The following is a 26,014-nucleotide window of genomic DNA, read 5'->3' as shown; positions in this document are numbered from 1 at the left end:
AGAAACGTTCGCCCATGTGATATTCATCGCCAATTAAAGGAGGTGTATGGAGACAATGTGATGGACGAGTCGTCTGTTCGGCGGTGGTGTCGCAACTTCAACATGGGGAGGGGGAACACACACGACGATGAGCGTTCGGAGAGACCGTCTGTCATTACAGACCAACTGGTGAGCTCAGTTGACGAATTCGTGAGGAACGATCGGCGCGTCACAATTGATGACATCTGTGAGCATTTTCCCAATGTTTCTCGAACAATTGTTCATGAAATTGTTAAACACCATCTGCATTATGCAAAAATTTGTGCAAGATGGGTCCCTCGCGTATCTCAATGAGCTGGCGGCGAAGGACTATGCAGCAGGAATACAGAAACTTGTCACACGTTATGACAAATGCCTTAATTTGCTTGGAGATTATGTTGAGAAGTAGTTTAAAGTATCCTCTTTCAAATAAAATTTTTTATGTTTGTTAATATTTACTTTTGTGTCTTTATTTCACGAACGGGTATTACTTTCCGGATGACCCTGTGTGTGTGTATATATATATATATATATATATATATATATATATATATATATATATATATATATATATATATATATATATATATATATATATATATATATATATATATATATATATATATATAAGTAGGAGAAATTCGCGAGAAGCTATCATTATATAATGTAAATGTTTTTGCCTAAATATAAGAATTATTTCGAACAGAAATATCAAAGTACCCAAAATGAGAAATTAATAATTCTCATATTAACTCTCAAAAAACTATTTTGGGTGGAGGTACATGTTGTTATTGAAGTGTCTTAGAAATTATAATGAGCAAGTGAATGGATGAGTGAGCAATAAAATGAATACGGACGTGTCTACAGAGTAAAATAACAGGATAAACTTTCTCTTATATTTCTCGTTCCCAATCTTCCACTTAACCACGACCACCCCACAACCTCTCTTATTCTCAGTCCTTCACTTTCTCTCTCTTTCTTCTTTCCTTTCATTCCCCTCAGCCATTTCCAACATAAACTTACACTGAAAAGAATTTATATATATATATATATATATATATATATATATATATATATATATATATATATATATATATATATATATATATATATATATATAAAAGAATTACGGCGCATTAAAAAAAACAGCTCCACTCTCCTCCTTAACGTCGACCCGTACATTTTCTTCTTCAATTAATCTTGAGGATCCATTAGCGTTGACAAAAATCAAAAGACTGCGAAAAACCTCCATTTTGCTTTTTACCCCCTTTTCAGTTTCCGTGTACTCTATCGACAGTTTGCTTACTTCTCCAGACACAGTTTTGATCCCTCAGATTTTTTCTCCTGCCATTGTATTGATATGATTTGCACTCAAACCTTGGCTAAAATAAACGTAAATTATAAGGAAAGATGCCTCATACATGTGCACGATCAGTGGTTTTCAATGTTGATCTTGATTTGATAAAGCTGAAGTAAATGTTGATGACATATTAGGTCAATGAATTTCAGAAGTGAATCATGCAGCACTGCTGACCTCATCTTGGAATTATATAAGACCATGGTGATTTCAGGTAAATATTTAGCTTGAAAATTCGTTAAAACGTATTCAAATTTGAGTTTAAATTAGACCGATGACTCCTGTTTGTGCGTTAAATCAAAATGACCATTGATAAATTAGAATTTAATTGACATATCTATGATATAAAAAAGCAAAAACGTTTTGCAATAGGTAAACTTGAGCATAAAAGTAAAGCTGCTCAAAAGTAAATGAAGACATTTGCCCGAGATAAGTCAAAAGCTTTTTTTCTGCAAAACTCGACCCTTAAAGAATGATTAATAGCAGCATATACTTCTTGCTTGTTCAAGACAAACACTTGAAACATAGAATTCTTTCAAATTTGTCGATTATTTTCCTGCATAAAGCCAATCTTAATCTTTGGAGAAAAAATTTTTTTCCAAAGCCTCGTGTATTATTTGTAATACTTAACGCTTTTAATAAAAATGGAATAACACAACAGAGTGTAGTAAAAGCATAGCTACTCGGAATTTCGCTTATTCTTGAGTCAATTAGTTTGTCATAAATGTATACGTGATCAATTAAAGTAAATAATACTGGAAATACGATACACCGTTTAACAGGACGAAGGGAATGCACGAGATGATGTAAATATTCGAAATGCTGGTTGAAAGCCATGACTTCTGTAAATAACAAACTTTGAATATACTCTTTTGAAAATTATCAGCTTTACAAAAATTTAGATTAAATGCAGAGTATGGAAATACATCAGTATTAAAACATCAGACAATTTATCCTTTCAAATAACAAAAAATATGTTTTTTCTAAGCGCGCTTATAACGCTATGGACAAATTGGTACAAGAAAAATGGCTTTATAGGAAATGCAATTTAAAAAAACATAATATTTCTTAAGTTAGTAGGTGTCAATTATAAACATTAAACTGCAATGAATATTAGAGTCGATACGGGACTTGATTAGATAAAATGCCAGCAACGCCGTAAAATGAATCATCAGAAATTCATGTTACGGGCCACGCCCGACTCAATTACCTTTCCGGCTGTATCTCCCGAGCACCGTTAAATCATAAAAAGGAGAACGAGAATTTGTACATGGGGTGAGGAAATGAAATACTTTCCGGCATGCCGAGATTTTTCCCCATATAGAGATCACCTGTGACCACAGAGGGAGGGAAAGAGTTCGCTATGGTGGAGCGGGTGAAAGAGAGTAGGACGCAGAGGTATTTTATACATGTGTTTATTTACCTCGCATTCTGCGGGCCCACCGATTTGGCGTCAAAGGAGGAACTCGCCGTGATGGCCTCGTCCGGGATTCTGCCCTCCTCCATCCCCAGCGCCGCCCTGCATTCCCCTGTTTCGAGAGAGAGAGAGAGAAAGGGCAGAGGTCAGGCACAGTTCGCTATGTGCCCGCCGTGCCACACCCATGGGCGCCGCCGCGGCAAACGGCAGGAGAGAGGGCACGGCGGGAGGAGGGAAGCGGGGAGAATTTTTGTCCACCCCCATGGTGTGGGCCACGACACTTGGCAGCCTGAAAATAAACTTTGGCTGCGGTCACTCTTGATGCCGCACGCTCGACGGCCCACCTAATATGCACTCGTGTGTGCATAGTAAAGCCTTGGATGGACACAGTTGCGCGTTCACAAATATACCTCGGGGTGTCCTAGCACTTGCTTGACCCGCCAGTAGTTGTTCCTTCGATCGATATCAGTGACGCAAATAAACGAATAAAACACACACACACACACACAAACAGGAATGCCCTCCAATACATTGAAATGAATATCTCGTTGACTTTATAGATTGGGGATCTCTAGGCCATCTGCTAATGGCTGAGTACATAGAATGACCATAAGTTTGCAATTATGTCCCTTACTTCGAACAGCCGTAAACTCACAACATTCGGACGATCGTTGCAGCTAGAGTTCATTTATTTGGGAGATAGTAAGAGCTTGGCTATGACAGCTAAAGACTCCTGCGAAACAAGATATGTGTGTATTGTTTGATATTCAATCCCGTTGCAGTTGGTACAGCTTTAGATTGCACATAGATCTGTATGCATTTACATATATTAATTTAATCAATTAAATTCCTAATCACCCAGAAAAATTTTTTAAAAAATCGGTACATCACACTGTAATAAACCATTGAACTGATATTTTGTCCTCGAAAACGAACGTTTGGGAAATGATATGTAGTTCCTTAGTTATTATCTATTTTACGAAATTTCAGAAAATCTAACAAAGATTGGATACAACCATTGGGAAATTTCAAATCATTCAATTAATCTCCATTTCATCTGCTTTAACCAAACTCCAAATATGTTATGAACATATAGACTACCAGAGATTTGAGTATGATACTGAAAGGCTTTAAGTTTTACAAAAGTTTTCGTTTATCATAGTGGCTAAACGACGGGGGTTAAGTCGAGGTATTACTGCATAAAAGCACATTCCATATATTCAGGCAGGAATAACGTAAGTGATTGACTACTGAGCATTGAAGAGAGCAAATTAAAAAGATCACCAGTAGAAAATGATGAAAAGAAAATAGGGGAGAAGGTTTGTCAAAGTGAACGCGTAAAATGATAGTATTATCTGATTGAGTAGGCCACTGAGATAAATCAAGAACTATGAAGAACTCGTAGATGCAAATTCATTTGAAATGAAACGACCCTTATTTTGTGAACCAAAATTTATTTCTTTATAGATAAAACTCCAAATTAAGTATTCCCACCTATTCATCAAAAAATCATAGACATAATGTAAAATATAATATATATAAACAAGAAATTAAAAATAATTAAGTTTCATAATTAGCAAAGTTTGAAACAAAATTTGGTCAAAATCACTTAAAAGCTCAAACATTACGCTATACCCACCACTTTCTTTCACGAAATGTCTCCACACAAAAATATTATGCATAAATTCATTTATTTTGCTTGATAATGTGTAATCGATACATCCATTTCAATTATTTCTTAAACATAGCCAAGTCATCAAGTGGCATTGTTTCTAATTTCGGAATGTTTGATGGCAAAAATAAGGTAAACAAAAACTCATACCTATACAAATGCACTTTAGCGCGGAACAGCATTATTCTTATAGCGTTTACGAGCATTAATTTATTTAAATATTCGGATTTTTTCTAGAGTTATTTTTATTCTTTATGAGATTCACAAAAACTATATGTGGATAAAATGATCGTTGCATCGTTCACACCGGTAGAAGAAAGTTAATGGAATATTAGCTCAGCTACTCCAATTAATGTTTTTAATGATGATACTCCAACCCATTTGCGGATTAAATATTCTCGAAAATCGATGCTGTAAATATTAAAGCTGCTGGTCGAAGGTTAGCGGCCTTACGGACTACCTCGTGCAATTCCTAGAAAAATAACGTTTGATGGGAATTTCAATCCTCACTTCTGTGCATCACAAATATTTTTCTATAAAACTTAATCAATGAATGCATCTGATAAATCACGGACTATTAGTGTTTACTTGAAGTTTTTTTAAACTCTTAACAGTATCTAATAACAAATTTATATGACCTAATCTCGATAATTAATTTAGGAGCTAGGTGTTAATTAGTCTAATATTAATATCTTTACACAAAAAATACTTTATTCAACTATATTGATCTACTATTTGGACAAGAGCAATAAAACGAAATCACTGAAAAATGAACAAGTCAGCTAGACGTTTTCAATACATAAATAAAAAATTCAAATAAAGGTGACTGTAGGATAAATATTGCTTCAGCCATGCAGCTTTTAAGAATCTAAAATTTATTTTTAAACCTAAATGTTAATATTTCAATGGAAAAATTCAATTTATAGCAGGGACACCTTGTTTGGTCAAGTTCTGTGAAATATAGTAGGGAAAATATTCAACGAGAAGGTCAAAGAACATAAAATAGGAGGCAATAATAACAGACTGAACAAATTATGATCTAAAGACAGCGTATTGATAATGTTGCAATTTAGTCCGAGAATTTTTATAGGAACAATATCTCTGACTGGTTTTGGCGCAAAATATGGGTGATAATAATAAAAACGTAAGTAATGGAAATCACTCTGATCAAAATTAAACTCTGTAAAGGAATTTAGTCAAATAGACGACGCTTTGACTCTAATTGTCCTCAGCAATACACGAAGTTGGTCCAATAATTACGCTTACTGAGGCCATAAAAACTTTATTTTGCAAATTATTTAGTCTAAATCGATTATGTCCCCTTCAAAGTACTCTCCATTCATTGCTATGCACTTATTCCTTCTTCTTTTCCACTGTTTAAAGCACCCTTGGAATTCCTCGGTAGTTATGCTTTTTAGTTTTCTCCTTGTTTCTTGCTTTATCGTGTCCATATCTTCCCAGTGATGTCCCATAATCACATTTTTGCATTTTGGAAATAGGAAAAAGTCCCAGGGGGCGAGATCTGGTGAATAACAACACCTTCGACATCAAAGAAAACCAGGAGCATGACTTTGATTTTCGATCGGATTTTTCTAGATTTTGTGGTTTGATTTAATCCACCAGAAAACGCATGTTTTCTTCAGAGCATTTTCACCGTAACCAGCTCTCATAATTTCAGTAATTTCTTGATAACTTTAACTAAGCTTCACCTAACACTTGATGTTGATTCGTTGCTCCGTGATTTCGTCAATTTCCATTTTCGACAAACAGTAAAAACAAGGACAACAGAAAGTAACATAACTGGCACCGTACGCACAACTCGACGATCCGCCAAGTTCAGACGGCTCATTGGATCTCAGGCAATTAGCGCCGCTAAAGGGCGGGTCTATAGTCATCGTCATGGCCGCCAGATTGCACGAACTTGCGTATTTATTGGATAGACGTCGTAGGTGCAGGAATGCACAGTAATCCTTGTGCCACTCTAATCCAGGCTACTTCATAATGAAAATAAAACTTTAGGTGTAATTTACTGAAATTCTATAAACAAAATAGCTTCATGGAAAATAAATTATGCCCGTCAAAAAAATGAACTATAGAGACAAATATAAATCTTTAGAATATTAATCTACTCTCACCAAAAAAGGTATATTTCCAAAGGTGCAAGTCAACATGGACTCAGTCATCCCAAAAATTCCGTCGTCAAAGCGACTTCTTAGTCTTAGTCGTCACTTCTCAAACCACCAATGGGGGGAGAAGCATTTCAGGCAGAGCGTGAGACACCTCAGGGCGTCAATTCTTGACACCGACTACGCGAAAACTGGTCTCAAGTTCGAAGTTGATGCGCGGTTCTGAGAGTGAGAGGGACCAACGGAAGGTTTGATTTCTCATGTGCATGAGCCGACAGAGGGAGACATGCTGCTTTACGGGTGAAGGTTTTGAAAGTAGTCCACAAAATAATATAAGGGAGGAATGAATGCGGAACAAACTTGAGATCCGTGATCTCATGCTTAATGAGTACGTACTTCAATTTACATTGCGCAATTTGCGATGCCTTGGATCTTTTTAATACCTGAGCTTTTCCCACGTGCGAGTGGTAACATATAATTCACGCTCGAGTAAGTTAGCTAAGGAAATAGAGAACGAAGATTAATTGCTTCAATTTTAGGGTGCCCAGAAGATAAAATTAAAACGACCCGCACACTCATTTGTTTCATATTTATATGAATAGATTTAGATTTAGATTTATTTATATGAATAGATTAATTTAATGCAAGGAAAATCCAATCACCACTATTTTCGCACATTGCGTGAAAGCATAAGATATAAAGCAAGATTTATTAAATGAAAAACACAATGTATTTTCCACTGTTCCTAATAAATACATTACTTAAAAAAATACATTGGTCTCTTCATTAAATGAACTTGAACTTCCTCAAAGTTGAGCCAGACACAATTGAAAACAAGATTTAGTGACGTCATCTAAGCGGCAGAACCATTAACCACTGGAATACGGGTATTCCTTCCTCAATTAAAGCAGGAGTACAAAATATCAATTATCGTTTCATTTAGGGTCAGATGAAATTATGCTAACAAGCTACTACCTCACACCTATGATATTGTAATTGCTTCAGTATCAATTCTTGTTTGTGACACTGAAACATTATTTTTTGACAAAGGTTCATCAAATATCCTAAAATGATTTCCCAGTGGTTTGACATTGATAAAAATCAAATCAAAAAGATATGACATGGTCGAAAAGTTTGTTCACGCCTAAATATACTTTACGCTACTCAGATGAAATGATATCATAGGGAATAGGAAATTTGTCTACTATTGTGAGGATTAATAAGCGATTTTGAAGTAACAGTGAGCTAACAACATTAAATTACACGAGAGAATCAAAAAGGACTTGTAGCAAATTATTACTCATCTCAAGTTGCAGATCAAGTCCCTTAATCTAGTCGTTAGAAGGGTATACACTTTTGAACAGGCTGCATGGGAACACGAAATGGTTATCTAACAAAGCATAACCATTGCTTGGCAGAATAACATATTAAACAATTTATGTGAACAAAAATGAATATTTATTTTTGCTTCTCACTAATTGCTTACCACTTTTATGTTTCAGTTTTTAAATGCTGATTTTGAGAAAATACGTTTTCTCGCCAACTGGAAAACTAAGAAATTTTACATCACTTACTATCTCTTTATTTCATGTATCACTCTTCATTAGCACTTTTTGCTCAGATGAGCGATAATACGATTGAGAATAAATTAAAATCACACACAACGATTACAAAAGACCGAGTTAACTATGCCCATCATTTGAGAAGGATGAAATTGAATTACTTAACTCTTTCACCAAGAGTATCAAATTTCGAGCTCTATTTAATGTCACAAAATTTGAGCCTATCCGGAATAATCTCCAGAGATTCTAAACTAGAAAATGGAAAGAGCGTTGAGATTCCAGCATTTGAGGGGTGCTGTGAATTATAAAATAAACTGAATGAAAGCCCCTCCCTTTCCTTCGATAAAATGCGAGCACAAAGATTTTCTAATCATTTTAATTCCACCGGAAGGGCAAAAAAGCGGAAGAAGGCTTAATTTCACACTTCCCTTCCGCTTTCCCACCAATCTACTCCCCTATTCCCTTATTTTAGCGAAAATTGTCTTATGAAAAAGGGACGGCATTCCTCATAATCCATATTTATCTCATAAGAGCAGGAAGGAATCCCTCGGAATAAAAGCGAGTTGCCAAATCGTTTCGAGAGCCAATCACTTTAATGAAAGCAAAATGAAGACGACAGACATCTTAGTGTTTTTCCTCCCCTCTTCATACTTCTTACAAATACCACTACCTCGCAATCCCATTCCACCCCTTGACTAATATTTGCCATTCCTACTCTTTTTGCGTCGCCGACCGGTGCATCCAAAATTATGTTTTTTAAGACAAACGGAGATTATATTTTGCATTCCGCTTCACTTGACAATCCCATCCCCTTCAAAACTTAGTTGAAAAGAAAAATGACAGAAAGCTGTAAAAAAACGTTATCTTCCTACCAATGGTTTCATTGAGACAGCGCTAACGAAAAGCACATTTTAATGTCTTGCAACACAATTTTACGGTATTTTCACCGAATACACTCCACTCTCAGGGGAATAGGACGTAATGAAGAACGTTTCATGCAGGTATTTTTCTCAACTTAAAGAATGGGGCAAGCTCTTACATACAATTTTCACTCCAGCTAGTTTCTTCCCCTCGTAAACCCAGCTCAGATGCGCACGCATTGCTTGTCCCGATTTCCGTGTTGCTCCCCCTCTCCTATATCATACCCCAGCCTCCTTATTTCTCTTTATTAGGGTGAGTAAGTTTTTCCCACTAGTTTATGGTGTAGGGGAAGACGAGGAGAATTGGATAATGAGAGAGCGGGAAGGAGACGAGCACAGTTGGCACTGTCGAAGGAGGGATTGGAAGGGGGGAGAGAGGGTATGGTGAGGGGTGAACAAGAAAGTCACTTGGGAGATCCCCGATATCCCTCCCCACGCCACTCCGCTTTATAACACGGCAAAGTGGATACATTTCTACGCTCACTCCGGAATAATATTGAGAGAGGTAGAGTGGACAAGCATGAAAAAAGAGGGAGAAATATTGATTGATTGAGAGGGATGGAAAGACGAAGAAACGTTGATGAATGGCTAGGCTGGACATGCACGATTTTCGTTAGGTAGCATGAGCGTAGCGGAAGTCGAATGGAGGGAAATAAATGACAAAAATAAACAAGGAAGAACGGAAAGATTTCTGCAAATGAGGAAGAGGAGGGAGAGGGTGTAGGGAGTTATAGTGTGGAGGACGAGGGGTGTAAAGGAAGATGGAATGAAGACCGGATAGGAAGGGTAGGGGGTGAGAAGGTGGAAGTCGTAGCAGCGTGGAAATTGCTCCTCGGGAAATTGTCTTATTGGATTTTAGATTAGGGATGCTGGCAGAAAAGGAGAAGGATTGGAGGTAGGGGAATAGGCGACGGAGGAACGGGGCGAGCGAGAACCGGGAGAGGACAAGGGGGTGGGGGATGGAATGGTGGGGGAAGTCGGTGTAGCGGGGAGAGAAGAAAGACGAGGAAGGAATGGGTGTGGGAAGGAGAAAGAGGAGATTGCGGGAGACGAAATGTTGAAGGGTTTTGCGGAGCTGTCTCGAGTAGATGAGGGAAGTGAGATAGAGGGAAAGGAATAGCGAGAGAGACAGAGAGTTTGAGAAATGGCAGAAACAGCGTGCGTGTGTGGTATGGGGTGGGGATGAGAGGTAGATGTGAAGAGGTGAGAGACGGTGAAAGGGAGAAAGGGGGAGAGGATGAGGTTCGGCCCCTTGAGAGGAAGCAACGAATGAAATGCTAAGGAAAGGTGAGAGATACAGAGGGATGGGCAGAGAAAAGGAAAGAGATTTTGGCGGGGAAAGAGTGGAAAGTGATATGGGAAGTTTTTCTCCTCCTCGTAGGCTTAAGTCTCAAGGTCTTGAGGTGGTGGGTTGGGCGAGAGAGGGAGAATGAATGGTTTCGGATAAGAAATGAAATAGGGGGCGGGATATCTGGTGAATGACCGATCGACGTTAAGGGCTCTATCGGGGGATCTCATTGGCTCCTAATTAATTGACGGGAGGAGGGATAGGCTCTAATGATGGAGGGAAATGAAAGGCTCTTGTATCGAGGGAGCAAAATTGATCACGTCCAGAAGACCCGGCGGAAATGATGAGTCTTATTTTATTTTAAAAACTTGGTATTGAAAAGGGAATATTCCCATTTCTGTATATGAAAACCTACAACGTACCTAGTCGATGAAATGTGCTTTTTTGCCACACAATCAATTAATGAGGATTTGACAAAATTCGAAGAGATTTGGCAGGAATTGGTTAATAAAACTGATGACATGAACAGATAAAAGTAGTCAAACAACAGAAATAAAAGTTATCATTTTGATTACATCATTCAGCGTTTTCACGAATTATTGATTGCACATTCAAGGATAGTTAATTAATTTGTATTTTGAAATGTACTTGGATTTTTGAATTAATTTTTAGCGACAGCAGTTACGTCTGCAGTGCTAATGAAATTGCTGGAATACCTAACTGTTTCCAATACATGAACTTTACAAATTAGGTATATAAACCGAATATTAAAAATTATAGGATTAAAGAAATCACTGTATGAAAAAACACTCCCAAATTACACAAATTCAATCAATTTTGTGAGAAGTAACAGAGAGACTTGCTAATTGGATTGTTCAGCGAGTAAAAACATCCAGGTTATTAAAAATAGGGTAAATACTGACAGATCATTTCCCTGATAACGGGAATTTACGAGGAAAGTCGCCGGCGACAAAATGATAAATCATCACCAGAGTGAACGATTTCCATCTGATGTCAAACGCCAGGAAACAGGTGCGACCGACTGCGATAGCTATTGCGAGACTTCCGAGCCACCAGACAATCGCCAAATCTAGTGTATGGGGGCGGGGAGGGAGAGCAAATAATATACGAGGAGCGATATCCACCCTTCCCGCAAATAATAAAAATGCCAAGCGGTAAAGCATTGAGAGAGCCAGGCAGCGACTATGAAGGGCTGTGACTATGAAGCCAATATTTACTCAGGATGAATTCTTGTGACATAAATAACATGAGCCTCAAAGTGATTCTCCGAGATGTTCCATTACAGTCGACAAAATTACAGATAATTCCTTCTCAATATGCTATGGAATGCCAAGGTTTGGCTTGCGGTAATCATGATGCTGTAATTCAGAAGAAAATAAGTTACGAACTGCACGCGTGGTATCGAGCCAGAATAATAAAAATAACATACCAAAAGAACTTAACAATTGCGTTTTTGATTTCCACGTTTTAGTTGATGAATCATTTTTATTGGAGATCTATGGACAAATAAGGTTCAATAATGGGCATGAACATTTTTAGCAACGAGTAAAAATATTATTCCCCAGCCGATAATGAAAAGAGTAAAAATTTTGATACCCTCGTGCCAATTTTTAATTAATAGGAAGACCTTTCTTCGAAAACTATACTTTATTTGCTTCATAGGCACAAACGTTTCGTAACAAAAAGCCGGATGGAGCTTTAGTTACAACAACGCTGAAGGTTTAAAGTGGAACTTCGAATAAATTTTACAAAAGGATGCGTATTTGTAAAGATTAAACGTTCATAGTATTTTTCTTGGATATTTATATTTAGAACCGGCTATTGGATATTTCGATATGCCAGAAAGAAAAGGCCTGGAGGACTCCCAATAAAGAGCGTATTCCTAAAGTTAAACAAAAATCCAACGATTACGCTCATTGGACTCTCAACGCCTAGCTTCTAAGAGAAAGGTATTTCATCTATCATGCTGAATAAAAATGATGCTTAGTCGAATTCGTCACTTCCTGCGGGACTGAATGCAGACAGCGTGAATCTCTCTGTCCCTCGTCTCTATTAGCACGACTGGCCTCCCCTTTGCCAATCCTGCATTCTACAGGAGTACGCGAATGGGAGGATGTGCGCAAGATAAGGCACGTAGACACCCTCACGACCCTTCACGCTTGTGCTGCTTTGAAAGTATGCTAGACAACCCCCCTATCTTCCAACGTGTTTTTGAATTGGACGAGGAGTGGGTCGCATCAGTGCACATTCTAGTAGAAGGGAGGTCGTCCGCGACGGAAGGCTACATGCACTAGGCTGTGGGTAAGGGTAGATAAAACTTTGCCTGACGCACCCTTTTCCGTGGGTCCTATCTCGATCAAAGGAAATTGGAAAGAGAGACCATCCTTTTTCATTGCTGACATTGCAACCATTTTCTGGTTGATATGCATCATGATTTTGAGCGCTATCGGATGAAAAGATACGGAGAAAAAAATTACTCTAGAGTCCCCGAACGCATTTCAGCTAATGGAAAGAAGGAATTTTAGCCAGAAAAAGTAGATTGTTTGATACACGATATCAAAGACAGGTGAGAAAAGTTAAATGACCAATGATTCTTTTTCTGAAAGTGAGTGGTTTATTGATGCGTATATTTGAAGCTTAAAATTAAGGTAATAGAAATTGGATGTTCAACCATTCACGGTACCTAATTTACTGATAATATAAATTAAATTTTAATAAACCAAAATGTGAACCTGAGAACCCTGGGATAGTAGAACAAATGCTTTTACAAAGAATAAACTTCAGAGAGGGTGAAAGAAGGATGCGTGAGACGAGGGTGCATCAAAAGGTAGGAACGGCGAAAGGGGAAGATTTTTTAGGGCGAATTCAAAACATTGCATTAGGTTCATCGCGCCTTCATCACTTCCATACGATATGTGGCAATTCACAAAATCACAGAAAACAAATAGATACACATTAAATACATAATTAAATACAAACGTTAAACGCCAAGACAAAGTGTATGGGGTCAATTAAATGAGAGCAGAAAAAAGTGCTGACTTAAATCAAATAAAAATATAGCATACCAATGCCGTAAACAAGAGATTTGTTATGAAATCGGACAACAAATGTGAGGGAACCTGAGCAAGTTCGAGCAATTGGAGGGCGGTGGGAAGCGATACGCAAAACGGTTGAAGGAGAAGACAGGGGGGAGGATGACGGATGGGAGCAAACATACTCGGAAACGCATATTCGCGTTCAAACGCCCCCTGTTTGTCTACAGGGGATCAACATCGTGTAATGAGTTTGTCCTAGCTGTGGTCGTCGGGAGTGGGAGAGGGGCCCTGACTGGTTTGTGGGCCGCGGGGTTGGATGGCTGGCTGGTTGGGGCCGAAGGGTGAAAGGAGTGCGGCGAGGTGGCAGAGTCGGGGAAGGTGGCGGAAGAGTAGCAAAGGTGGAAAGCAGACACACGCGAACTCAATGGGGAGGGGACAGGATTTTGCAGGGGGAGACTGAGAGGAGGGGGAGACGTGTACCCGGCCTGCGCCGTCGGAGAAGTGGGGAAGGGGGGTTTGCTAGGTTTACGGGATGCGTGAGTGAAGCCTGGATGAGATTGAAGTTCACAAAGAAGGGAAACCTAAATGAAGAGGATGGGGGAAAGAGAAAGAGAGAGAGAGAGAAGTCGCAAGTGAAATAAACAGACGTCAGGAAAGATAAAGAAGGTGAGAGAAGGCGAAGAGACTTCGAAGTTGGTTGGATGGCTGATGGGAGAAGCAGAGTCCTCAAACCAGGATGGAGGGGAGTCTTGTCTCTTGGGTTATGGGGACCATGGAATACGTCCAGGATCCTTGAAGACATGGGTTGCCTGGGGGAGAGGCAGGTAGGTATACACTGAGAGAGAGATAATTGACTCTATTTTCCAGAGTGAGAAAGAGACTGCCGAGGACCTTCCAGCGCCAAAGCCTAAGCGAGAGGAGTTGGAAATCAAACGAGAGGGAGGGAAGGGAGGAATTGATGTGTAAATTTACGGTGGGGGTGGGTGACAGGAGACGAATACTGCAGGGGATGAACGAAATGAAGCGCAAGGGGGCGACTGCGCGGATTCCGCTGAGCTTACTTGAATTATCGTTGCTATTAATGCCTTTTGATTATGAACGCTGCTTCACTTCAATGGTGTTAACGCAAGTAAAAATATTGGAATGAAAACAAATAATCTCAACTATAGAAATATTCAGTCATGTTTTCGTTTATAGCAACAATAGGGCAAGTAGTATATAAAAATTTACATATGAATACATTTACCTCTTCCAACGCTTAAAGAAAACTAGAATCTATTAAAATATGCAATGAGGTATTTCATGGCCGAATTGGAGAATTCGGGCAGAAGTAATGATTGTCCATTTCCAGTAAATTAAGAAAAAATGTAAAATACGTACTGAATATAATTTTTAACGCTTTTAGCAGATAAACCTTAAATCCTTATTCAAAGCGATAGGAAGGCTCCTGTAAATATGGAGCACCCGACAGGTCGGAGGAACGATGACGTTTTAAAATGACTCGACTTCAATCGGAGTACATGATAGATTAAATATGTGATGGCTTAATGAAAATATATGGCTACCGTAATGCGGGAAGTCAGTAATGAGGAAGTGGAGAAAGAAGAGTATTCCAAAGGCCATCTCTCTTTCCTCTGGTAACGCAGCCGAGGGTAGAAAAGTGGGGCGGAGTTTGATGGAAGTAAGGAATTAGAAGGGAGAGAGGCGATTGGTGGAAATGCGCGGGCCCTTGAGATGCAAATGGGGAGATACTGTATACACAAGGGATTGAATAGGAAAAAGAGGAGGTAGGGAGTGTAAAGAGATTAAGCCGGCGGTAGAGTGATGTCAATCAAGTGATCCCGAAAAAAGACGATAAGGATGGAAGCAATGAGAATTTTATCACATGTTGAAAGTGAATATGACTCTGGTAAACATGAAACTAGAAGAAAAAAGAGTAGGTAGTGTTTTATAAAATGAACGATCCCCAAGAATCCACGGCAGTATTTAATTTTAAATATCAGATATGACAGCTACTATTACACCATAAGGTACGAAAATTACATTTGTAACAGAATTGCGTACAGATAATAATACAACTACATGTCAGTACGTCACTAGCTGTAAAAGCGTTTCTTTGAATCCCCAAAATTGTTTAAGAAGATTTAATACAGAAGCAATTAATTACTTCAGCAGTTCTATCGAGTCAATCTAGGAACTTAGTTTCAAAGGAAAGCATGAATACTATGAAATAATTTGTAAATGTAAAAGTGATAATAAGATAATAAGTGAATTTTAGCACACTCCCAAATTTCAATTCTTTCTCTAACTATATAACTCTCTACCAATACAATACATCCGCCGTAAATGAGTTACACTTTACATCATTAATACACCTTTTATCGATGCTATATGTACTTCCACAAATTCACCTCAAAAGCATGCAAGAATTTGCTGTGTACGCGTTATCCCTGCGCTGTTGACACGGAACAAATTCTAGAAGTAAATAATTAGTTTACATTAGTGATCAAGCACCCCTAAAAATAATAATATATGAAAATATTATTAAAAGACATTCTTTGCTCGGAGTTTGCTTGGATAAATATGAAATAATATAATTCAATATTGAAACATATAATAAATATGAATATTTTGAATTATTGAAATCCATACTCAAGTTTTTGAATGAAAATGAACAAAGCCAAATACAATGTTGTAAGATTTTGAAGGCTTCAAAAGTATGAAATTTTTGGACCAAGTTTCGTGCAGTACGCATCAGGTAAAATATAAATGATATTTTCACGAAAAATAACCAAGAAATCAAATTACACATGTGAAGAGCTGCGCAGTGATCAAAATGAGAAATTCTCTTTTTAAGGAACATTAATTTTCAATTAAGCAATTTTAAAGGTAAACGTTAAATCAGTGTATTTCGTTATACCTTACTTCCTATCTAATCCACAGAAACTAATTGATCATATGCAATACTCCATCATGATAGAACAACCCATGTTAATAATACTACAGAGCGTTGCCATTCTGAATTAGGCAAAAAAAGGTTTTATGATTAATTACCTAAAAAGGCGTAAAAAATTTGAAAGGTGTTAAATTGTCACTGATAGAGCATGAATGCCAAATCGATATAACTCTTGTTTATCAAAACTGCTCTAAACCTGGCAACCTACCCATTTCTGGTTTTCAACTGCCACGTGAAAGGGGCCGAGCAAGCGTTTCTCGTCCATTCCACCTCTTTCCATGCACATACGCTTCAGGGGGCGTCCAAATGGAAAATCCCTAACCCCGCAAAACGTGCAAAAGCGAAGGACGTAGAGGAAGAGAAAACGGAGTATCTAATAATTTTGCATGCCACCCATTTGAAAGACTGATGCAATATATTTCCCTCTTTTGGCAGACTACATCAAAACTCGACCACCCATTAGTTTACGAGTGAATTGACGATGCGAAACTTTCAGAAAAGATGCACAATGAAGAAACTAGTCAATAGGTACTGTATGGAAATTTCATCAACTCTAATGAATTACGGTGCGGCATTATCATTAATAATTAATCCATATGTTCTAAAATGGTGTGCTTCGTTCTGCGAAAAAAATATCCAATAGTTATTTATTAGAGAAAAGTCTGGGTTCTCAGGGCATTGAAAAAAATTTATGAGCCTAAACGAATGAAGCACTTTATCAGGAATCTAAAAAAAATTGACATTCTATTTTTTTCAATTTCAATATAATTGCTAAATAATAATGTTTCAGAGACTTTATCAAAATTATTGAACTTATACTATATGCTGAAAAACTTCCTTATTTTATGCTTGCTAATTGATTTATTCTTTAAACACATGGATCTTAAAAATATTTTCCTTCTGAATGATAATTTATCAAAATAATGCATCAAGTGTTTTACAACAAGAATAAAAGAAGCTATCATCAGTTTTTTCGAACATCAATGATTCGGATTTGCCGTTCAAATCAAAATTAAAATAAGAATGCAGATGCTAAATCGATCGAGCGTAGAAGCTTCCAATGCATCCTCCTTCCATATAACAGATGGGGAAAATTAAATGCCAATGATTAGACAGATGGAGTACAGGAGGGTATCTCCCTAAAACAAAAGCGAAGGGTAGTACCAGATGAGGAGTCAAAAGAAGCAAAGCGGTTACCCTTGGCAGCAACCATAGCCGCCTTACCTCTTCATGCAGTTTCACCAAAGGACATTTCCTGAAACACAGGGTACTTCAACTTCACACCCGACGGCTCTATACACCTATACCACAAAACCCCGCCACGGACCCTGTGCAAAAATGTCCACTAGCACCCCACCAACTGCCTTCTTTCTTTCCCTTACTTCTCCACTCTACGCTTAATTTCTTTTCCTTCCACCCTTTGTCCTCCCCTACCATACTCACTCCAATCCTGAAGCTAGCTGCAAAGCCGACGAAAGGTTATATTCCGCTCCCCAACCAGAGCCCGTCCGCCCGCCATACCGATGGGTTAAGGTCGGTGGCGGAGCCGGCTCGGTAAACGAAGGGGGTGAGTGGACGATGGAGTGGGGAGAGAGGGAGTGAGGGTGACCTAACCCGGGAATCGAGGTCATTAATTAGCGCAGCTTCCAGTGAAACAGGGGAGGGGTACAGGAGAGAAAGAGAGAGGAGAAGAGGGAACGGAAAGGTGGAGGAATATGGCGGTGAATTGGAGGGCTTTGGGGTGTTGAGCCGGGGGATACGAGGAGGGAGAGGAAGGAGGTGGGATGACCGACAAAATTGCGGTCGAGGGAGGGAAAAAATCGTAGCTTTGTTTGCGTGACATCTGTCAAAGGCGTCATTGAATTGCGATTATCATTTTAGTCCCATCACGTCGCAATTAGTCCGCCAGCCGTTTCGATCGGTGAAATATGGAAGGGTTGTTTATATTTTATGGACACCAAATGAAACAATTCAAAGTTAATGTGGAACATATTCGCATTTAAAAATTCCCTTTGATATAGAATAATTTATTAAATGGGAACTATGCATAGTCACAAAGTATTTACCATTTTCAGTACGAATTTTTCTCAAAATTTAGCAATTCGTAGCGGTCTAGGCACACATATGAGGCCAGAGGTATATCTTTCGTACATTTACTATTAATTAATTACTAATATACGTATATGTATATATATATATATATGTATGAATATATATGCATATATATATATATATATATATATATATATATATATATATATATATATATATATATATATATATTGTGATGCAAAAGCATCCACGTGCGCAGTGTAACACTTGGACGGCGTAATAGAACAAAAAAACTATACTAAGAACATCACATAGAAAACCCTTTAAAAGGCACTCAATTTTAAGATACGAGTTTGAATTTTGACGATTACTGTGAGTTCCCCAATGAATTTCATTCCTATAGCCAGTCCTTCCCATGTATTTCCAACTATTTCCTTCACACGTTGGAATTCACATTTAACAATGTTTGATAATGTCTCATCTTAGAGACTTATAGGTGATAGTCTTACTCCTCTCACGTACTAACATTGCCCGCTCAGACTCTCCATTCGTCACTCGTATTGGAGCTATCGAAGGCATGTACATGTTGCAAAGAACTATATAAATAGTTATGAAAAGGCTGCTGGTGATAATGGTCAAAGTAATAATGATGCTGAAGATGGCAAAATAATTGCAAGTTTGGGAGATTCATTATCAAATTTCATTATAATTGGTGTAAAAATGAATGCAACAATTGCTGTGGCATCAAACCAATCGAACCAAGTGAGAAATATTTTCTCTCCTGGTCTACAGTGATTACAAAATTTAAAATTAAAGAATTCCTATAGCGTCCATAAACTATACATTGAAATCCGACCCATAGATGCCGGTTGTAGTCTGTAAAAACGTAGCTAAAAACACAAACCCTGATTCATAAAATGAATTTCATTCTAATTACATACTCTTCGATGAACTTTGCCAATTTTTATTTAAAATATTCATACAATTTTAAAGCACATTGAGATAATGTAACTACGGTTACAACATCATCTAAGATCGATTATAAGAGTACCTTCATCATGAGCTATTTAATTTATTCGTCGTAATTCAACCATGGTGAACTTAAGCCTGCGGAAATAATTTTGTATAGATTTCTGTACATAAATTTTGGTTCCGCGCCACACCAGCTAAATTAGGGATTTAAAACGCGATTTAATTCGCGTCCATTTCTTCTCCATATAATTTAACGAGGATGATTTTTCGAAAAAAAAACAAATGAAAACAAATTTCCTCGATGATTTATTTTAAATAAAAAATTTAAAAAATATTTTACTTGAAGAAAAATATAGTTGCTAATAATATTTGACATAACATCATATACGGTAGCTGAAGCTTTGTTTTACATGTAATGAAAACAGATGGAGAGTTTTGGCTTTTAAATCAATACCTAACATTTTATGCAAGGCATTTAAAAAAAACCCATGAGAAATTATGCAGCAAACAACATACAGGTATAGTCCCTTAATAATACTAAAAGCAATTAAATGTATTTAAAAAAAACGATAATTTTTATAATTTTAATGGATGCAGATGAAAAATAAACTAAGGCGGGGAATAAGGGTGAAAGAATCGTCGAGGAAACTTATAAGCACTATTAAACATACGAAAGAAAAATTATTTATCAACCCAGAAGGATTCAAAAGAAATGGAAAAAGCATAAAGGTTTTCTTTGGTAAAGATATAAGATCAGTAAACATAGATATAAAGAGATAATATAACATAATTGCAGATACATAGCTTAGGCCCAGATATACTTGATGGCGATAATTAAAGAATATTAATCGAATTGTATTGAAGTAACCCCGTGGGAATGGATAAAATTCCCGCAAAACTACGTGAGGGTTTGGGAAATGGGGAAGGAAAATTTTCGTAAGCTAATTTGAGCATTATTCAGGGAAGAATTTCGCCGGAATATTTCATCAGGTCTCTGTTAAAACGAATTGGGTGTGCTTTTATAACTATTGGCTTCGAATAAGTTATGCTTGGAAAGATAGCCATAAATAAAAAGGCATATGTGCCTATGTGAGGACCCAAGAACAATAGGTTAGATTTCGCACTCAGCTTACGTGGTAGTCGGGATCATCAATAAGAAGATGGAGAGCAAGGCAAATGATTATGTAAGGGATGAGTTCGGGTCCACAAAGTGAAGAGGGACGCGTGTGTCTATAGAAGTAATTTCAATTATACAATAGAGAATACGTTGGGTAAAATCAATGAATGTATCACAGAAGAGAGGAGTGGGCTGAATGTGTGGGAGACATCCGCGACTTGAACATATATACCAGACTGCTCGGGTGAAAGTGACAGATGGACAGTCGAAATGGAGAGTGTAATGAAGCTGTAGACATAGGTGTACCTACTATCACTCGCAAATTTAAGCGCAGTTGCTCCGGTAGTGGTAATAGAAACATAGGAATTATTGGAAAGGGGAATGAAAGTCAGAATGGAGTTTATAAAATCAGTCAGGTTAACCGATGATCAAGCTTCAGTCAGCCAGTCAGCTAGGGGCTACATCTTTTGCTGAGGGCATTATAATAACAGTGTTATAGGTATGAGACAAGAATGAACTTAAGCAAAATAAAGGTTGAGAGGTTTTTGGGCAAGAGGAAAGCCAAGTTACGTATCAAAAAATGAGGGTAAAATCTATATCGTGTGGAGCATTTCATATACGAGTACATTTAACTTATGCATCAAAATGGTCAAATCATCTAGGGCATAAGAAGAAGAAGATAATTTGTCAAAGAAGCTTTCACAGTAAGTAGCAAAATGATAGACGATTTTTAGTAAGGATGGTACGTTTGATAAGGGTGTTACATAAAAGGCATTAAAACCTTGATAAGCAGAGTGATTTTATTCGACACGGAAACATGGTCGTTGTAGAAAAATGATGGGGATTTATTTGATTTTTTAATGTGGGTGTGGAGGAGGATGTAAGAGTAAAATTGTAAGTAAGGAAAATAAACGAGGTAGCGCTTAGAATGGTGCGGGAGGAGAGGGCATTGTTTTTATAATTCCAAAGGAGGCAGGAATGGTGGACAAAAAGAACTTTCAATGGCGATGGGCTATTGATTAGTGTGAAAGAGAAAAAACGTATAGGCAAGAGAAGAAGGGGTATATTGTAGTTTCGGATATCAGGATGTGTTTTATTGGGAGTGGAATTAAATTTGAACACTGTTCAGGTTGCGCTATCTAAGGCATACCTTAAACGGTGGAATGCCTTATAAAAAGATACAGCTGCATAAAAAATACGTACTGCTTTCGATGGTGAGCGGCGTACATTTACTTATCTCATGAAGTCCATTGTATTTGACAAAATATTGATCTGCAAAATACTAAAAAAATACATGAATGCCTATTTATAAACCAATGAAAGAATAATGTTTTCTGAGGAAAAAGTAAAAATGTCTAATCTCATAACCTACGCTGAGTGTAATCAATATTTAACCTAATGCACAAGTAAATGTTTGCTCCTCATAACATACATCACCTAATGGCAGTCGTGAGCAGCGAAATTAAAGCGTGGAAGTTAATATTGGTGATAGAAAATAGCTGAAAGCTAACTTGGGTGAACAACTGCCTTGAAAGCCTTCGGTTAGGTAGAAAATAACGAGGAAATTGAAAGCAGACTATGGAAAAACGGATACATGGAATAAGAAAATATGAAATCAAAAATGACTTCAGAAGCTGACGCCGCTGTGTGCGAGGATTACCTAGCCAATGAAGGTTGAGACTAGAAAGGCATTAGAGAGAAAGAGCGCATTGGGCAAATAGGAGGCTATGGTGCGATAGTGATATAGTGCGGTTCGGCGGGAGTCCGCCGACTCACTGTACAGGAAGCAAAGAAAGAGAAAGAAAATAAGACAAAAAAAGTTAGTGATGCAGGAAAAACAACTCTGGAAATCGTCCTCTTCTCAGCTTTCCTTATCGAAAGGGATGGAAAGGAGACAGAGATGGATGTAAATCGGAAGTAGTAATGAAAGAAAGAAGAGCTGGAATTGGGAGGGTGAAAAAATCGGTGTGGAAAGGGTATAAAATGAAGGGAAGGAGTGAAGAGGCAGGGCTTTCGCCAACTTCAAGCCAAACCTCTCCTCTCATCCACTCAGAAAAGCCTCCGGTAACGCGCTAAGTCTCCGCTAATTAAGCCCTTTGTTGGGTCACTGACTTAAGGGTTTGCAGGATTCCTTGTAAGAATGAATACCCTAAACAGTTCCAGAGGGTTTCTGGGCCCAACGATGAAAGGAGAAATTGTGCACGCGAGCGTGAAAAAACAGATATAGTTCGAGTTACATGCAAAAAAGCAAACAGGTAAATTGCAAGGCACTTAAATTATGATTTGCTTGCCCTGCTAAGTAAAAATTTCAAGTATTAGAAGAGTAATAAATGAAACATTCTGAGGGATATTTTTATTTACAACTTTTAAACGTGGTCAATTATATTATCAGGTTGGGAAGAAATCATGGAATGAACTGGACTCATTTTCTTTATAGTCAGCTAAGGGGTTGCAAGCATTGTTGAGTGAATGGGAAATTCAGTACGGAAAGTATGGAATGAAAATCAATATCAATAAAACAAAAGTTATGCGTATTTCCGGAAGGAAAAAGGCTAAGCTTAACATTAAAATAAAAGGGCAAAAACTAGAGCAGGTAGAAAAGTTTGCGTATCTAGGAAGTGTTTTGGACAAACACATTCAAAGTAGTAGGGACGTAAGAAGAAGATATGCGTTAGGGAAAGAAGCTTTCACAAGGACGAGGGAGTTGAGGACAGGGATATTGAGTAAGGATTTTATGAAAAGACTCGTTAAAACTTTGATATGGAACGTAGTTATATACGGCGCGGAAACATGGTCAATAAAGCAGTATGATAGAAGTACGATAGATTGGAGGCTCAATAAGAAAACTAATAGGAAAGTACTAGGTATGGTGGGCGAAAAGAGTGGTTTGTTGGGAGAAATCCTATTGAGGCAGGAAACATGGATGAAGGGCGTATTGATCGGCAGTGGGATGTTGAAGACTGTAATAGAGGGGAAAATGTTAGGCAAAGGAGGAAAGGGCAGGAATACGATAGGGATGTTGGATGGGATGAAGGGAGGAAGGAGGTGCAGAGAGATAAAGAGGGACTTGATATGGAGTAGGTTATTGGACTGTGTTTTGTTAGGAGTTAACAAATATTTATTAGGTAGTTTTGTCCATCTGACACCTTCCTTAACCGATAGAGTACGAAATAATAATATGCCTACTTTAGATCGCAGGAGGCAAAGGAAGTGTAAATTGGCTACTTACAGGCCATGTGCAAATATCCATTTGTTTATTTTTTATAAATTAATTCATGTCTGTCTATTCTTTCTTTCAGTCAGCATTAGTTCACTTTTATTTTTTCCCCGGCTTCCTTCCTTATCTTTAAGGTGATTATCGCTGGAATTACAGACGTGGCATAGACCTAATCTTAAAAAACAATTTTCTCGACCTTCCGAACCTTCAGGTAACCTCTAGTTGGTGGGTGGAGCCTCCATTATCCCCGCAAAGGGCAGGCGAGAGGTTGAGTGAGAAAGAAAAACCAATGATAAGCCAATTATGATTGTGACACACAGAAGGGCAACGTGTTGGAGGGGATAAACAGGTAGTGAACTGGGATTAATGGGGAGAATGGGACTTTAAAACAGGATAATAAGACCGAGTGAAACTCGAAACCCGCCCGCTCGCCCCGGTAAATCCTCTCAGACATATTCTTAGCGGAAACGGAGGATGGCAGACTGCTATCTTACCCGCCCCCCCCTTCTCTCCTTCCCTCTTCCTCCCTTATTCCTCTCGTTCCCCAGCCGCAAACACCTCAGGGGTACTTTTCAAACCCCTAACGCGCTAGGCCAGGTGGCAGGGAACTACTCCGGCTGCCTCTTGCTATCGGTGAATCTTGAAAACTATCTTAAGGGGAGTCGGGTTGCGTTTTACATCGATGCGGCTACACCTGAGGTGAATACAGAGATTCCCATCAGATGCATGTTTGATGGAAGGCCGGCAATGGTCCACTCCAGAGATTTTAGTAAACTTGAAGAGATTAGGGCTTTCTGGGCAATGGACCTGATACATATATTTATACGCAAAAGGCACAAACATTTTTTCTCTTTTAGGCAAGAAAAATATTATAAAGTATATATATTTCAAAGCGTAGTCCTTAGTGGTTAAAATCGAATGAGTAACAATCTGCTTACGGCATGGATTCAGTTAAATACCCAAGGAATTGATTGTAATGTTTACATAATTGTTTTTAACCAGTTTTAAGGGGCGATTTTCCAGGAAAATAATTTAGTCTCGAATATTTATCAGTTGTATAAGTTCTTTGAATAAGTATCAGTGTTGGGGTGTTAATCAACTGGACAAAATATAGCACCTCAACACAATCATGAACAAATATAAAAAAACCTTTTGATTTAAACTCAGTGGAGACTGAAAACCTCGAAGGGAGATTTTCCCAGGAAGAACAAAGTTCGTCCATTAGGAACAAATACAAACTTCACCTTAATTCTGCATATATTTAGCGGATTAGGACGAGATATTCATGACTAACTTTCCGGAAAAATTCCAATATTAAGAAATAGAAATAGTCATTACTGCACTAAAATATTGATCGGCACCTGCACACATAGGTAGCCCCTATTTTCCCGCCAGTTTCTCAAATGTAATTTGGAAGAAATCTGCATAAGGAATTAAGGAAGGGCGTGGGGACGCGAGCCGTCATCGCGGAGGCGTAGGAAGGAGTGAATGAGATTGGCCGGGGGGGGGGGGGGCTGAGCAGCTCTTGTGGAATCGAGCGCGGTTTTGGGGGAGAAGTGCGGGAGGTGGGGGAAGATTCAACTTTCTGCATTTGCATCGCCACAGATGATACTCTTAATCAGACCTAAATCTCGGTCGTATCTTCCCCATCTCCGCCCCCACTACTCTCCTTTCGGCGCAAACCTCCCTACTTTACGGCTGGCTCTTTTTCCGCAGTCCATTTCTTCTCGACCCGAACCAGAATACATTACGAAATCCCAGGCATCAGCGATGCTAATTTTTTCTCCCTTCTTCTTTCTCGGCAGTGGGAGATTTATGGGTAATGAGATTTCTATCTCACTCTTACCACAATACCCCCTCACCAACAACCCCCCACTAGACGACTACCTACTCGCCCCCACCCCTAAGAGTCGCCGCTGTCTTCACGTCCACTCGGCATTTCCTCCGCTAAGCTTTCCTCCCACCTCATCCCCCGCCACTACCAGCTCATAAACCTTGCTGAAACACACCAAGGATTCATTTCCTCCTTCGTTTACCCATTCATTCGGTAATCCGTGCCTTTTTTGTCGAGCTTGCTCATTTCACTTGCTAGACTACTGCGATAGTTTACTGCACTTTCTGCACTACCTCCGCAAAATTTCAGTGTTAATACCTGTGAGTTTACCACTGCTGCTGTCTGGGTGAATCCGTGATCATAAATAAGAAAATAAACATACATATATATATATATATATATATATATATATATATATATATATATATATATATAAATATATATATATAA

At 38.3% G+C, this 26,014-nt stretch overlaps 1 protein-coding gene across 1 annotated transcript in view; it reads right to left on the bottom strand.

Moving 5' to 3' along the window:
* LOC139691099 (discoidin domain-containing receptor 2-like) overlaps positions 1-26,014 on the bottom strand; it is a 438,203-nt gene that overhangs the window by 344,166 nt on the left and 68,023 nt on the right. The window contains exon 2 of the mRNA XM_071588858.1: positions 2,799-2,904. Within this exon, the coding sequence (XP_071444959.1) occupies positions 2,799-2,904 (106 nt within the window). The remainder of the gene's footprint in view (positions 1-2,798; positions 2,905-26,014) is intronic.

The sequence above is a fragment of the Hetaerina americana genome, unplaced genomic scaffold (genome assembly GCF_022747635.1).
Source record: "Hetaerina americana unplaced genomic scaffold, ioHetAmer1.1.p SCAF_3, whole genome shotgun sequence".
Lineage (NCBI taxonomy): Eukaryota > Metazoa > Arthropoda > Insecta > Odonata > Calopterygidae > Hetaerina > Hetaerina americana.
This window is presented reverse-complemented; position numbering and strand designations above follow the sequence as displayed.